Raw genomic sequence first — 16,531 nt, 5'->3', positions numbered from 1 at the left:
AGGGCTTCCAGGACTACATCGAGAAGCACTGCCCGAGCGCCGTGGTGCCGGTGGAGCTGCAGAAGCTGGCCCGGGGCAGCCTGGTGGGCGGCGGGCGGCAGCGGCCCCCGCACACGCCGCTGCGCCTGCTGGTGGACGCCGACAACTGCCTGCACCGCCTCTACGGCGGCTTCTACACCGACTGGGTCAGCGGCGGCCAGTGGAACCACATGCTCGGCTACCTGGCCGCGCTGGCCAAGGCCTGCTTCGGCGGCAACATCGAGCTCTTCGTCTTCTTCAACGGCGCGCTCGAGAAGGCGCGGCTGCACGAGTGGGTCAAGCGGCAGGGCAACGAGCGCCAGACGGCGCAGCAGATCGTCAGCCATGTCCAGAACAAGGGCACCCCGCCGCCCAAGGTCTGGTTCCTGCCGCCCGTCTGCATGGCGCACTGCATCCGCCTGGCGCTCATCCGCTTCCACGTCAAGGTGCGGCCGCGGGCGGGGGCGGGGGCGCGGGCCGGGGTCCGGGCAGCCCGGGGGGGGGGGGGGCCGGGGTCGCGCGAACCCGGGGAAGAGCGGGCTGGGGGCGAGGGCCGGGGCCCGAGGGCTGGGCGGCTGGGGTCAGGGGGACCAGGGTCGCTGGAATCCGGGGTCAGGGGGCCGGGGTCAGAGTGCCCTGGGCCGGGCCGCAGGCGCCCCTCTGGCCTCGCCGGCCGCCGGCCGCAAGATGGACGCGCGGCCTGGCGCCCGGCGGCGGCTGCGAGCCCCGGCCCCCCTCCGTCCCGGGCCCGGGGGTCGGGGGCGGCCCGGGCCGGCCGAGCGCCTCGGGCCCGTGGTGGCTGCCCCCCGGCCGGAGCCCCCGGCATCCGAGGCGGCAGGTGACTGACCTGGACTCGTGCGGGATCGTCGTCTCGAGTTGAGCGGTGCGTGCAGAGCAACAGGTTTCTCTGGGAGCAAGTGGGCGAGGGGGACGGGAAGGGTCCCCGGCCAGGGGGTGGATGGAGGTCTGCCCGCTGCTGTGCCGGCCCCAGCCCGGGCAGGGACCTGGGGGAGGCCTGCCGAGTTGGCCTCCTCCCGAGAGGCAGGGCCGTGTCCAGGTTCCCTGGAAGCTGACAGTTTGAGAGAAATTGTCTGACTTGTGTGTGCTAGAGCTCAGAGAATAGTGAAATTTGACGTGGTGGGATTTTGCCAGTTCTGTGACTTGGAGTGTGAACAAAGTCCTGGGTTCTGTGTATCTGCTGTGAAGGGAGTAGCTCAGAGTCAGGGCCAACTTGATTCAGAGTTTCCAGGATTTATTGCTCTGCACGGGGAGGACTGGCCGCTTGGACCGTGCACCCAGGTAATCAGAGCCTGGGCTCTGGCGCTCTGTCCCTTTGGCAGAGGGCTGCCGGCTGAGCCTGGGCCAAGGGGAGCTTCGGCCGGCGGGGCCGCAGAGATAACATGCAAATCAGTGACCCTTGACTTGAGTTTCAATTGCTTCCTTTTTCACATTTTTCTTTAAAATTTTTTGGGGGGCTGTTTTGGTTTTCTGGCTCTTGCCACTCTGAGGCTTTCCGACGTGTTTGTTCCTTTATTTCGCTTTGAAACTGAGCTTGTGCCCAAAGTTTGTGAAATTCAGGCTCTTCCTGACTGCCTGTGCTGAGATGGTGGTGGTGAAGCCGAAAGTGATAGCGGAAGTCCCTCCCCGATCCGGCTGCAATTGGTGGCAGGGTTTTTAAGTCTGCAGGTCGAGGCTCCCGGAGGAATGGCGATTGGTCTGTGAGGTGGCAAAGACAGTGTGCGTCCCCTGGGGAAGTTGGGGTGAGGGCCAGGACTGCTGCTGGCATTTTCTGCCCTGAGCCCCAGCTCCGGGGAAGTGAGGCAGTGCCGATCCCAGATGTGACCCGCCTTCCGAAGATGCCACAGAGCGTTAGCAGTTTCATCTTGTTCAGAGATGGAAACTGCCACTGAAAAGACGGAATGAGCTTTCTAGTCTGGTGACTTGCAAAGGAGCCCTGTAAATGTTACTTAGGATTATTAGATTTAGTGTGTATCCGGTCACTGTGACTTTTCAAAGAACTGCTGAATTCTTTTTCAGTTGTAAATTTTCTTTGTATTTATCTTTGCACCCCTGTGAGACACTTACCTACTAGGTGCTCTGAATTTTAACCGATGTGTGAATAAGTATTGAAACTAGATTTAAGATCACTTATTCCACTTAGGTTTCTGCACACAAGATAATTTTGTTTGTAATTATTTTGCTTTAGATAAGCTTTGAACTCCTGATACAGTATCACAATATAGTGTTAATTGCACAGATTAATATAGTAAGGACTCAGTTGCCTGGTGGCCACTTACCTGGCAGCCTCTCCCTTTTGGAAAATGTGTTAGAAATTTAGCTACTAGAAATTTCTCAGCAGCCAAGTGAGAGGTCAGGAAGTTTGGTACAGTGACCCAAGAAGAAAAAAAAAGGCTTTCTCTTTCCTCATTGAAGAATCAAGTTCTCTCCCTCGTAGACTACTCTCGTTTGCAGATGTAATTCTGATAAGTTTAGTTATCTATTTCTAAACTCAGCTTGAGAAAAGTGCAGAGGAAAGGCTGCCAGAGGCAGGAGCACCATTAATAGCAAGAAGTGACACTTCACATGGGAGAAGATAAAAAAGCTATAAAAAGCAGATAGGATACTAGGGCTACTTTAGGAAAAGGAAAACAACCCTGCAGGTACTTCAGTAGCCTCTGAGGGTGGTACAGTGTTTATTCTGTAAGGATAATACTGAGTCAGAAAAATTTATGTTCAGTGATCTCTAAGGGAGTGAAGCAGTGTGTACTGTTTTTAAAAGATGCCCATTAAAATGGCTAAGTAAATTAAAACCATGATGACATATCACTGTTAGAATGGCTGAAGTAAACAGTGCTGACAAGAATGCTGAGCAACTGGAATCAGCCGGTGGCTGGTTGGAATTCGAGAGGGCACACCTGCCGGAAGACAGCTTGGCAGTTTCTTGTAAAGTTAAACGTACACTTACATATGATCCAGCAGTCCTGCACCTGGGTATTTACCTAATGAAACTTTTGTTCACACAAAAACTACACTTTAATGTTCCTAGTGTTTTTATTCGTGATAGCCCAAACTGCAAACAACCAAAATATCCTTTGATAGGTGAATAGTTAAACTGGTCCATCCATGCCCTGCCATGCTGCTTAGCAGTAAAGAGGGAGGGGCTATTGACACATGTAACAACTTGGGTGAATTTTCAAGGCTTTATGTTGAGTGAAAGAAGCCAGGCTCAAAAGGCTTCTTTATGTGACATTCTTAAGATAAGACTAGTGATGGGGACCAGGTGAGTGGTTGCTGGAGGGGAGGGGGCAGGAGCAGGTGTAAATATAAAGGGTCAGCAGCAGGGAGCTTTTGGGGTGATGGAACTGTTCTGTATGCTGATGGTGGTGGTACAATGTTTTAAAATCATAGAACTATACCTCACAAGTAAAGTTAATTTTACTGTATGATAACCAGTACTTTTCTTTTTGGTGAGGAAGACTGTCCCTGAGCTAACATCTGTGCCAGTCTTCCTCTATTTTGTATGTGGGATGCTGCCACAGGATGGTTTGATGCGCAGTGTGTAGGTCCGTGCCCATGATCCGAACCTGAGAATCCCTGGCCACCAATGTGGAGCGTGCAAACTTAACCACTACACCACTGGGCCTGCCCCAGTACTTGTGTGTTTTTGTTTTTTTTTTAGGAAGATTAGCGCTGAGCTAACATCTGCTGCCAATCGTTCTCTATTTTATATGCGGGACGCCTGCCACAGCATGGCTTGATAAGGGGTGGTAAGGTCTGTGCCTGGGATCCGAACCAGTGAACCCTGGGCCGCCGAAGCAGAGTGCAAGAACTTAACCGCTATGCCACCAGGCCAGCCCCAGTACTTGTTTTTTTTTTTAAAAAAAAGTTTAAATAAAAATTGACAAAGGAATTGACACCAACACCTCACTATATATAATGTTGGGCACATGAGGCATTTCTTTTATAAAAATTTACCATCTTACTGACCATCTCTAGGGTTCTGCAAACTGGCAGAAAGGCTTAATTTTCTCTCAGCTTTGCTTAAAGAAGTCTTTTTTGACTTAGACGAATCTGTCTTTGATAGAGTAATAATTGGGTTTCTATAAACCATTGGAAGTTGGCCCACACGCATCAGCGGGTTTTGTTGCTCTCCCTTCGCGGCCTGGCCTGAGCGTGGCTTCTGCTGGTTACCAGGAGCGTTGGTCTTGTGTGCCTTGAGTCAGTGTAGCTGTTGACACTTAGTGAGGAGCTCATGTTTATTTCAGTTCCTGGAGCTTCCCTCCATGTTCCTGCCGCAGACTTGTGGCATCACTCTGCGGGTTTACAGTGTGGTCCTTCGGGTCCGTCCTGAATCCGTGCTCTGGCACCTTTGCTTGGATCTTACATAAGGCCGTAATCGTGTTGTAAGTCAGGGGTATGTGAGATTCAACTATGCTTTGAGATTTTGGGATGATGGTCTCTTTCCTTGTGTACTGGGTGGGGCAGGGGAACTAACTTGTAGGGTGGCAGGCCCTGGCTAGGTTCCCTCTCACAGCGTTGTCTTGCTTAGGCCTCATAGTGTTTCGTTACCCCATTTTATAGGGGAGGAAACGGAATTGCTGATTAAGCGACATCTGGGGACAAGTAACCAGGAACCTCTTCCAGAGGGAAGTGCCATGCTGAAGTCAAAGTTCAGCTCCATTGTGTAAGAATGCTTTGGGTGTGTGCCCACCTGCAGTTCACGCCCGGGGCCGATCTGATAGCACAATGCCTCCACTGCTTTTTCAGCCAGAATGGGAGTGGCAGTTTCTACCCAGGAGACCCTGAAAACTAGCAGTATACCTTCTTGAAGACCTCAGATTGCACTTATGTTCAAAGTACTTATGGTTCAAAATTGACCACATTAAACTCAAACCAGTCATCCACTTAAAATACTTGTTTTACAATATTTATTTTCTTCCAGCGTACCATTTTTGTCACTGGCTTATTTCACTTAGCCTAATGTCTTCCAGGTTCATCCGTGTTGTAATATTGTATCAGAGTTTCCTTCTTTTTTAAGACTGAATAATACTCCATTATATGGGTGGACAACATTTGGTTTATCCATGTGTCGACGGATGCTTGGGTTGCTTCCCCTTTTGGCTATTGTGAATAATGAATAATGTTGCTGTGAATGTGGGTGTACAAAATTCTGTTCAAGTGCCTGCTTTCAGTTCTTTTGGCTATATACCCAGAAGTGGAATTGTTGGGTCATTTGGTAAATCTGTGTTTAATTTCTTGAGGAATTGTCATACTGCTTTCCACAGCAGCTGCTTACATATGTTTTATATCATACATTATACAATATATTATCACAATATAGTTTTAATTTTTAACATTAATGTGATTAGACAATACATTATTCAGCAATTTGCTTTTTTTATAATATAAAAAAATCTTTCCATGTCAGTACTTATAGTTCTAATTCTTTTTAATGCCTGCATGATATTCCATAATTTCTCTCTCCTCCTGCAAATTGTGCGTGCCCGTACTCAGTAGATCCAGGTGTGTCCATTTTAAAAGCCGTACAAGACTATTGAGCCAACATTGCCAGACCTTCAGATTTTTCAAGAAAGCCAGAAATCCAGATTTTTATTGGAGATGATCCCATTTAAAAAATACCATTTAAGCCAAGCAAGATAGGTTCCCGGCTAGAGTGAGCTCCTGAGCCACCAATTTGTGGTTTCAGCACTGATCTTTATCAACAGTTATCACCCTTGTCTAAATCTCTTTCGCTTTTTCTTTAAAGTTAGACTTAGCGAAACCCACTCTTTCTTTTCCCATCTGCCTCTTCGAACCCTTTTGATGATCAAAGTGCTTCCATTTCCTGGGGCTACTGAAGTGCTCCCTTCCATAAATGCCGCAGTTCTCTGGACCGTCTCCATTACTCACTCTTCCTTCTCATAATCCCTTTGTGAGCTTAATACTATCCACATATTCGTTCTTCATCTGATGGTTTCCAAGGCACACTTTCACTGTCCTCAAGACTTGAACAGCTGGTTTTATGTACTTAGAGAGATGCTATGTCTCATTCCTCACGCAGACTGACTGTTCTCATGCCTCATCTAGTCTTAGAGTCCTCAGCTTGAGTGCCTGCTGCGTTTTCACGTCAGCTACCCCAGAGCTTGGACCCTATGATTAGTGGAAACAGTGACACCACCTTTAGCACTTTAAGCTCCCTGTCCCCTGTGTAGCCTGACCCTGCTGAGGTAGGCCGCATTCTCCTTTTCCTTCCCACCATCTTCTGTTCTCCCAGTCCCTTCTGATCTCACTTTTAGCCCTAAATGGTTTGAGCCCTGTGGTCACCCACCTCAAAGTTAGACTCACCACCTGGGAGCCGTCATTTCACCTCCCATCCTGCCAGTCCCTGCAACGCCTCACATCAGTTCTAGCCCAGCAGTCTCTCCTTATCCTTGTCTTCCTCATTTCCCATCCTCCAACATTTGACCTCACCAAATTTACCCGAAAGGTCTAACAAGTACTTTTGCAAAGCCGTTGGTGGGTTGTGAATCCAAATTATTGGGTGTTTACCAGCATTTAGAAAAAATAATATAGAATAAAATAGAACAAAAAGTAGAATGCAAGAGGGACTCAGGGTAAATACCATTTCATTAAATTGAGGGAGTAGTCAGAATTGCCTCGGGGCCGCTGGGCCCCCCATCCAGCAGGTCATCTCAGGTAGGTCACTCTACTGCCCACGACTTAAAGAAAACTCTAATCCAGACCCTTCTGTGATCTGAACCTGGCCCACCTTCCTTCATGCTTCACAGTTCCTCTGCTGGTCTTATAAATCTCCCGACCAGACCATTCAGTGTCTCCCCATGACACGCCCAACTTCCCACCTCTGCCTGTGTCGCCCTTCTCGTCTACCTGCCCACTTCTGCTTGTCAGAATTTTACTCCTACTTCAGAACCCATCTCATGCCAGCTTCTGCCACAGCGCCTCTTCTGATGTCCCCAGAGGTGGTCCAGGGACATGAGCAGCACCCTCTACCCGCAGCGGTGGTTCCGGCGGTCTCCTCTAGTGAGCTGTGCTCTAGTGAGCTGCCTGCACACGGACTCCCCTCTGACTGTGAGCTCCCTGAGGCCTGCACTGTTACTCCTGTTTACATCTCCTGGATGTGTAGTCTAGGCCCTCCACCTTTTAATCACATATTTGCTTTGTGCTATTTAGGTAGGCAGACAAATTTAATTATTTTCTTTCAACACCTGGATCAATGGTTATTATGTAAGATTTCTTTTCTTTTTTTTTTGTGAGGAAGATTGTTGCTGAGATCTGTGCCAGTCTTCCCCTCTTTTGTATGTGGGTTACCACCACAGCATGGCCACCAACGAGTGGTGTAGGTCCACACTTGGTTTCTGAACCCACAAGTCTCGGGCTGCCAAAGCACACAGTGTGAACTTAACCACTACGCCACCAGGCCAGCCCCTAAGATTTATTTTCTTACTTAAGTTTTTTGTACTCCCGGTTCTGACTGGTTCCCAGTGATGATTCATTCTGTAGCAAACATCGAGTGCCTGATACTGGCCAGCATGGAGGGGTGAACATAGCAGGAAAGGATGGGCTCCTTCAAGGAACTTGGTCTGGTGGGGGCCTGGCTCACCCATGTCATTGTCCCGTGTCAGCGTTTGAAATGTCCTTTGATGTCATGGGACCAGCTCTGTAGTCAGTGAAGACCAGTGAGTGGTTCTCAGTGGGGGGTGGTTCTGGTGAGGTCTAGAGACATTTTTGGTTGTCACGACTGAGGGCTTGTTGACTGCAGGCCTCTGGTGGGCAGAGGCCGGGGCTGCTGAGCCTTCTACAAGGCACAGGATGGCCCCACAGCAAAGAACTGTCCAGCCCGAAATGTGGGTTGTGCCCAGGCTAGGAAATCCTGATGTGAACACACCAAAGAATTCTAAGCTTTGTACCTTCGTAAAGCCGTATGAATGTTTGAAATAGAGATTTCTAAGTATACTAGGAAGAAAAAATAATCAGAAATGCAGCTTAGTTTTCTAAATTAAAATACACACATGTACACACCCTGTCTCTCACATATTCCTTGACTCGCATGGCTCTTCATTTTGTTTTATACAATGGAAAGAAACTAATTAACACGTTACACATTCCAGCCTTAGTAAGTGATCAACCATAGGAATAAATGCCAGATTCCATGTAATATGAAGAGAAGATTCTTTATTATTTTTTATTGAGATATAAGGATGTATAATATTGTATTAGTTTCAGGAATATAACATAATGATTTATATGCATATATTGTGAAATGATCACCACAGTAAGTCAACATCTGTCACCACACAGTTGGAAATTTTTTTTCTCATAAGAACTTTTAAGATCTACTCTCTTAGCAACTTTCAAATATACAAGACTGCAAGACTGTAGTCACCATGCCCTGCATTGCGTCCCAGGACTTATTTATTTTATAACTGGAGGTGTGTACCTTTTGACCCCCTTCACCCATTTTGCCCACCTCCCACCCTGAAGAGGAGACACTTCGGAATTTGAAAAATTAGATTTATTTTCCACTGGATTTATAGGCAAAATTTTCTAAATAGAACAATTAGATATAAATGATCAGAGTTCAAGTAAAAATATTCTAAAATTCTCCAAATGTCTCTGTCTAGCTGGGATTGTTTATTTCATTTTTTACTGATGTGTATGTTTTCTCTAGAAAGTAAGACCTGTGATGACCTAGCCTGTTATCCAGCTCTTAGGACGTTACCTGGGTATAGCAGGTGTTCAGAATATATTTGATGTGGACAAATAAGTCAGTTCCACTCACCAGTTACTCGAGCCCTTGTTGGAGGCAGTGTGATGGCAGAAGGATGTAGAAAGTTTAACTGTTCAAACCCATAGTCGAGTCACTTCCATGGATAAGTAGTTTCGGCTTGCCCACCTGGCGCAGAGCCTTGATCTTTGAATAAGCCCTTTATGCTTCTTAGCTTAGGAGCTGTACTGAAGTACACGGGTGACTGCTTAGGGAAATCGGCCGAATTTAGCCACCTTTTCTCCCTCCTTATACCTGGTTCTATCAAATATCGTTTCTAGGCATCTTAGGGCCAGTTTAGGGTTGAACTGGTCCTAAATTATCTCTAAATTATCTGCAAAGGTGATGGTAAATCTACAGTCGTTAAGGATCTGTGATCTCTTTGTGCCCTAGTCACTTGGCATTTCTCACTTGTCTCTGGAATAAATTAAATTCTTTGGAAAGACTGAACCTACCATGTTGTTCGCATTTTGCACTTAGTGTAGCTAAGTGTGCTGGAGGGTTGAGTTTTCAGAGTTCTGGAGTTCATTGTTCGTCTCTACGAGCAGAGTGCCAGCCAGTCCCAGTGGGGAGGGCCTCTCTGTGCTGCCTGGCTGTGCTCTGTGGTTTTCAATCTCCTGCACCTATGTGAGCCATAAAATATTTCAGTAAAGAGTTTGCAAGTTTCACCATCTTGAAATAAATTGTATCGATCTGAGATTCATTTTCCTAAATCCTGAAACTTAAATTTTGATGTACTGTATTTTAGAATTAGATTTTTAACAAGAAGAATATTGCTAGGAGTTAGCTGAGTCATTAGGAGATTAATATAGTAGGCTAAATAGACAGTGAATACAATATTGGTGTTTTTTTCACTCTTCTATCTTTTTATTTTTAAAGTTTATAAAGTTTAATTTGCATTTCTTTTATGACATCCACTCTCTTACTTAACTTTGTCTTAGCAGAGAAAGAAACAGCCTTACTATTGAATAAGCATTGAACCAGACTGTAATTTCATCACAGGCAGTCTGCTAAAGAGATGGCAAAGAAAAAAAGAAATCTCACCCTTTTATATAGCCTGGCAGATACAATCCATTACATGCATGCTAAGGTCATTACCAAAGGGAAAAATAAAACTTCTGTCTTTTGACAAGTAGGAGGTTACATCTTGGAGCCAGGTGCCTAGGATTCCTGAGGAGAGGGGAGATGGGGCACCACCCTCTTTTTATTATTATACATTTTTATTTTTTAAATTGTGGTAAACTATACATAAAAATTTTTATCATTTTAACCATTTTTAAGTGTATAGCTTTCTATGGCATTAAGTACATTCACAGTGTTGTGCAAACATCACCACTATCCATCTCCAGAACTTTCTCATCCTCCCAAACTGAAACTCTGTCCCATTAAACATTCATCTCCCCCAGCCCCCAGTACCCATCATCCTACTTTCTGTCTCTATGGGTTTGACTCCTCTAGGTCCCTCATATGAGTGGAATCACACAGTATTTGTCCTTTTGTGACTGGCTCATTTCACTGAGCATAATGTCCTCAAGGTTCATCCATGTTGTAGCATGTATCAGAATTTTCTTCCTTTTCAAGGCTGGATAATATTCCATTGTATGGATGGACCACATTTTACTTATTCATTCATCCACTGATGGATACTTGGGTTGCTTCCACCTTTTGGCTATTGTGAGCAATATTGCTATGAAAATGGGGGTGCAAATATCTGTTTTGAGTCCCTGCTTTCAATTCTTTTAGGCATATACCTGGAAGTGGAATTGCTAGGTCATATAGTAAATCTGTGCTTAACTTTCTGAGGAACTGCTGCTCTGTTGTCCACGGCAGCTGCACCATTTTCCATTCCCACCAGCAATGTACAAAGGTTCCAATTTCTCCACATCCTCGCCAACACCTAGCTTATTTCTGTTTGGTTTTTTTTTGGTAGCCATCCTAATGGATGTGAAATGGTATGTCATTTGTGGTTTTGATTTACATTTCCCCATATGATTAATGAAGTTGAGAATCTTGGCACATGCCACTCCCTTATTTTAAAAGAAATTATTTTTCTTTGCTTTTAAGAGCACTACAGCCAATTCTTACAGAATAAACGAGATGCGTAAGGTAAGACACTCAGCTCTGAGTTCAGATTTCCTGAGGGGGAGAGATTTCCTTTCAGAGACATTGCTAATGTGTGTCGTAACATTTAAACTGCCCTTTTAAAGTAAGCAATGACAATAAAAATCTTCCACCAAATTGGAGTTGACTTTTATGTTCTCATTCTTCTGCTGGACTTGAGTAGGTAGTAAGTAGCCTGGGTGAGTTTTACCCTCCTAATTCCTAGTGACTAGTTCAGCTGGATAAAAGTCAAAGCCTGATTTTTTTGAAACAAGAATTTAGGTCGACTCATATCCCCTTGTGCTCAGGTTGACATATCTTTTAAGTCTGGCAGCTGGCTGGACGGTGTGTCACATTACTCTCTGAGATGGTGTAAAATTATTCTAAATAACCACATAGAGTATTTTTTTCTTTGTGTCAGAGAATCTATTTATGACAACTCATCGTGTTTCATGTCCTACATGAAAAGTATGAAGAAGCAGATCTTTTGTCGCATAGCTCACTTAAAGAGTATCTGACACGTGTTCAGCGCTTATGATTTATGAATGGTTCAGAGCTGTACGTAGCAACTCATTGGAGCGTCACAGCTGCCCTGTGAGGTAGGGTACTATTATTTCTGCAGAAGAAATGGAGACACAGAAAGCATAAAGTCGGCAGTGATGCTAGAGGCAGACCTCACCGTACAGGTGCTTCTTCACTGGCGATTAGGAGTAAGGAAGGCTGTCTTACGAGACTGTCCCCATAGCTGCTTTCCGCATTAGTAGTTACCCTTGCAAAGCAAGTTTGGGAAGTTTTTAGTCATTATTCTTGGTAAAAATACTGAGTTTTGATGTATCTGCCTTTTTAATGATGACACTTAAAACTACTGAGACAAAAAGATTTACCTAGGCTTCTGTGGCAATATATAGTAGCATGAAATTATTCCCAACTAAGTATAAAATACTTCATTAGGACCAAAAATGAGACATTTTGCCAGCTACCAAAGCTCTTCCACACTGACTGCATCCCCTGCATGTCTTGAGGATGGATGGGTGGAGAGCTGAGGGGAGGTGTTTCATGGTTCCCGGTCTGGATGTGGCTCCCACACACGTGGCAGGAGCAGAGTCACCTGCTCCATGCTCCCATGCAGGACTCTTGGATCTCACTCCCCTGACTGGAAGCTGCATTTTGACGGGGGGTGATGGCAGCACCGCAAACGTCAGTCAAGGCCTGGTGCCTTTATTGAGCGGCGGGTGGTCCCTGCTTACCAGCATGGGGTTTTCCTAAGGATGCTAAGTGTAATTCCAAGTCTGGCTTGCTCTGGGTGGGAGGCTCCACCCCTTCTGTTATCCCCTGGAAGTATGTGGGTCTCTGGGCTCAGTTCTTCAGCTTGCCTTATACTTTTTGGGAGTTCAAATTGAAATAATCTTCCCAACATTGTATTTAATCGTTTTTACTCACTTCTAAAATTAGAATTAAGAACTAGACATACCAGTGTCTTTGTACAGTGCCTAGTCTGACCCAGGAGCTGGAAGGCCCAGGAGTTGGTGAGAGTAGATTAGAAAAATGGAACCGAGGGACCAAAGGCCTTCTAATCAGAAGACAGGACACCCTCAGAGGAGGACCACGGCTGACGCCCTTTCAGACCCGCTTCCTGTAAGCATAACCTCTGGCATTTAATTTTTATTTTTCATCAAATAACTGCCTCTCAAGTCCTATTTTGATGCAACCCAGACCTCCTTCCTGTCCCCCCCAAACCTTGCATGGAGTTACCCGCTCCAGCCCTCCGCTCCGACTCTCAGGCTCCTGGCCGTGAGTCTGGAGGACTTGTTTGCTGGGCCTCTCACAGATGTTCTTGGTTGTTGGGCTTGCTTCATTCATTGTTAGGTTTATAGTTAACCCAGTCCCATCTGTGCTGGGCTTTCCTGCTGCCCTCGGCTGACTGTCTGGGGAGAGCTGTTTTTTCATGTCACAGGCTCCTGGAGACTTTGCAGTTCGGACCTGTCAGTGCTTCATTTGCCTGATGAAGTAGCTTAGAATAGTCTTTTTGCTGGAGGCTTGTCGACTGTTGACTTCTTTATTTTTAAAATAATCTTCTTACTTTGCAATAATTTTAGGTTTTTAGAAAAGTTGCAGAGGTGGTACAGAAAGTCCCCAAATATTCTTCACTCGCTTCCATGTGTGTTAACATCCTCTGAGCTGGTACAATTATCAAAACTAAGACATTGGCATTGGTACAGTACCATTCACTGCATTATATGCTTCATTCATCTGTTTCTCATCAGTGTCCTCTTCAGCTCCAGGACCCAATCCAGGGTACCTGCTCACCCTAAGGCATCTTGTTTCCCTAGTCCCCTCTGGTCTGGGACAGCTCCTCAGCATCTGCTTGTCTCTGGTGACCTCGACACTTTTGGAGTCCTGATCAGGTATTTTGTAGGCTTGCCTCCAATTTGGGCTCTCTGATGTGTTCTCGTGATTTGGGGAGAACACCCCAGAGGTACAGTGCCCATCTTGTCATACCGTCCCACGGTGGTGTCTGCTGGGCGTCTGCTCTGTGACGTGACTGCTGTCCCCTTTGTTGTTTGGTTCTCTGGAAGTGGTCTTTTAGTCAAGCAGTGTGGTGGGAACAAACTCCACCTATTGGGGAGGGATTTTACATTATTGTTTCAATTCTTCTGTGGGGAGGATTTGCCTCTTCCCCCTTTATTTTATCCCATCATTTGTTTATATCAGTGTGGACTTATGTATTCACTTTGTACGTTGGGTTATAGCTCAGTAGTAAATTATTTTGTTGCACAAATTCTTCCAGCTTTGGCCATCAGGTGGGCGTCCTTGTCCCTCTGACACGCCTTGTCCTGCCTTTTGTGAGCACTGCCTTCCTTGCTGGCGCCACGAGATAGCTGTTGTGGGCTCATCTTGGATTGGCCCCCCCCAACCCCGTTTTCCTCAGTGGCCCCGGTTTTGTGTAGTGGAGAGCAGTATTTAGAAGCCAGATTGGGGTGTGGAAGTTCTTGCCCCTGGGGTGTCGTTGCTTCTAGGCCCTTGGCTGACTGCTGGAGAGGGATGTGTGTAGGCTAACCTACCTGTGCACACTTACCTCTAGTGGCTGCTGTGTTGTCCCCTACATGCCAATTCTTGCAGACGTCTCTATGGCCAACTCAGCACCACAGGTCAGGCTGGCCGCCTCCCTTTGCGAATTTGTAACCCCGTCCAATGACGAGATGCCCGGCTCATCGGTTTACTCCAGCCTTACACGTGTGACGTGGTTCAGTGTTGTCCCCCCGCACCCCTGTACCCTTGCGAGACACAGATTACCAAGGAGAGTTCAGCGTCTGTCCTCAGATGGCACTGCTTCTACTCCAAACCCTGTTTTCCAGAGTTACGTAGGGCAGCTCCCCTGCCCGCTCAGTGGGGTCGTTCCAGACATTTTATCATACAGCACAATACGCCGTCAGTCTGCATTCTGTCCTGGCACTCCGACATCCTTGGCACACTCTGAAGTTCATTCTCTGTATGGGATGTCCCATCCTGTGGGTCTGGACAGTGTGTGGTCGTGTTGGGCCCACTGTCAGCTCGTCCCTCTTCCGCAGACGGGGTCTGTGCTGGCTGCTGCATGCTTCCGTCCTTTGCCTCTTGGAAAGGACCGCGTCTCTGTCCTTGTGGCTTTAATTAATGCCATGTTGCTTTTCCTCAGATAAAGGCAGAGTGGGTTTTAACAGTGGGGAAGCATACGAGCATCTTAGAAGGTGAAGGAATCGTCGAGATCCGTTAATTGTACGTTGCTAGCTGGGCCGGCTGGGCGTCGGGCCAGAAGTGGAACTTGGACATTTGGGTTCTCCGGGTGGCCGTCCCTCAGGGCGTCCGCGACAGGAAGCGAGCCAGAGGCGGGGCGCAGAGGTCTGCGCCTGGGCGCCGTTCCTTTCCCTGTCGTTCTAGGAGCTCGTCTAGCGGGCTGCATTCGGTCGGCTTGGGCGTGCCGGGGGCAGTCAGGTGTTGTTAATCATTTGCAAATTAGCGTGGTGGTGAATTAATGCTTCGTCCACTCTGCTCTGAGTGGACCGCATCTGAGCCGGCGCTCTGCGGGTCGAGGCGTGGGAGGGGCGGCTGCGGAGCTCCACCTTCCGTCCCGAGGCAGAGGAGCGCGGTCCGCCGGACGGCCAGAGCTCATTCCCCTCTCCAGGCGGTGTCGGGACTCTCCGGCGACCCCGCGACGGGCCCCAGCGTTTCCATCCTCTCGGTGCTTGCCGGGTGCCGGGTGCCAGGCCAGACCGCCGGCGGCGGATGCGGACGCCGCGCCTCGTAGTCTGGGCGGGCGGGCCAGGGAGCAGCGCTGTCCCCGGGCCGCGGCGCGTGGCCGGTAGCGCTGCGGGAGCTTTTTATGGGACGACTTCTTTTAACAAGGGTTTGAAGCGTAATCGCACCACCCTGGCGCAGTGCTGCCTTTGGCCTTTTCCCTTCCGGTCTCCTCCGCAGACCCGCTGCCACGTGGCCGCAGGGACGGGGGTCGCATTCCAGAACGCCGTCCGTTCTGTCGCTTCCCCAGCGCCTGACAGTTCGCTTACCTCTTCCCACACGAGTCTCCCGACCCTGTTCCTGCTCCCAGCGTTTGACCCGGTGCGTTGGTTTCTTAGGCTCCGTTTCCTGGAGTGGGGTCACTGGGTCAGAGAGGCCGAGCGTCTCCCAGCTCTGGAGGCGGCGCCCGCCCGCCAGGGTGCCCGCCACGCTGACTTCCGCCGCCCTGAGGCACCGAGTCTGCCGCGCTGACTCCCGCCCGCCCGCCGGTCCCCACTGCCCTGAGTCCGCTGGCCGCCCGCGCCACCCGAGGGGCCGGCCCTTCTCTCCCGCTGCGCGGCGGGCAGTGAGGGCGTCGGGCGGTGAGGCCGCCGAGAGCGCGCGGGAAGACGAGCCGCGTCATCTCCGGCCGCTGAGCGGGGAGCGGACGGGCCAGGCTGGACGGCGCGCAGCCGCAGTGTCCGGAAGAGCGGCTGCAACGCGGCCGCCGGCGGCGGGGCTCGGCGCGCGCCGGTCTGGCGCGGGAGCGGCGGCCGCCTTCCGGAAGTCCCGGGGCCGGGGCTCCGCCCGTGGCGGCGGGGGAGCCCGCGCGCATGCGTGCTGCTCGGTGTGGGCTCTGAGGCGGGCGGGGCCTGGCGGGCCGGGGTCCGCGGAGTGTGTGGAGCGCGCGGAGCCGGCCGCGAGGGCGCTCTCCTCGTCTAGGGAACGGAGCGTTAATGGACACGCTGGGTGTTCTTTTTTGTAAAGTAAAATATTTTAATCAAAATGTTTATCATGAGGATGCAGAGAATGGTTTTCCGTTAGGATTTGCTTTTGCCTGCGCGGACAGGGCCGGGCTTCGTGTGTCCCTCAGCGCGCGGCCTCCCCGCGGCGGCCCGGACCCCGCACGGTCCGCCCCCCGGCTCCCGGCCCCCGCACGGTCCGCCCCCCGGCTCCCGGCCCCCGCACGGTCCGCCCCCCGGCTCCCGGCCCCCGCACGGTCCGCCCCCCGGCTCCCGGCCCCCGCACGGTCCGCCCCCCGGCTCCCGGCCCCCGCACGGTCCGCCCCCCGGCTCCCGGCCCCCGCACGGTCCGCCCCCCGGCTCCCGGCCCCCGCACGGTCCGCCCCCCGGCTCCCGGCCCCCGCACGGTCCGCCC

At 49.5% G+C, this 16,531-nt stretch overlaps 1 protein-coding gene across 1 annotated transcript in view; it reads left to right on the top strand.

Annotated features, from left to right (window-relative positions):
* Window positions 1-16,531, top strand: part of LOC124240822 (constitutive coactivator of PPAR-gamma-like protein 1) — a 109,588-nt gene that overhangs the window by 882 nt on the left and 92,175 nt on the right. Inside the window, exon 2 of the mRNA XM_046663917.1 lies at window positions 3-464. Within this exon, the coding sequence (XP_046519873.1) occupies window positions 3-464 (462 nt within the window). The remainder of the gene's footprint in view (window positions 1-2; window positions 465-16,531) is intronic.

Source organism: Equus quagga, chromosome 6 (assembly GCF_021613505.1).
Source record: "Equus quagga isolate Etosha38 chromosome 6, UCLA_HA_Equagga_1.0, whole genome shotgun sequence".
Classification (NCBI taxonomy): Eukaryota; Metazoa; Chordata; class Mammalia; order Perissodactyla; family Equidae; genus Equus; species Equus quagga.
This window is presented reverse-complemented; position numbering and strand designations above follow the sequence as displayed.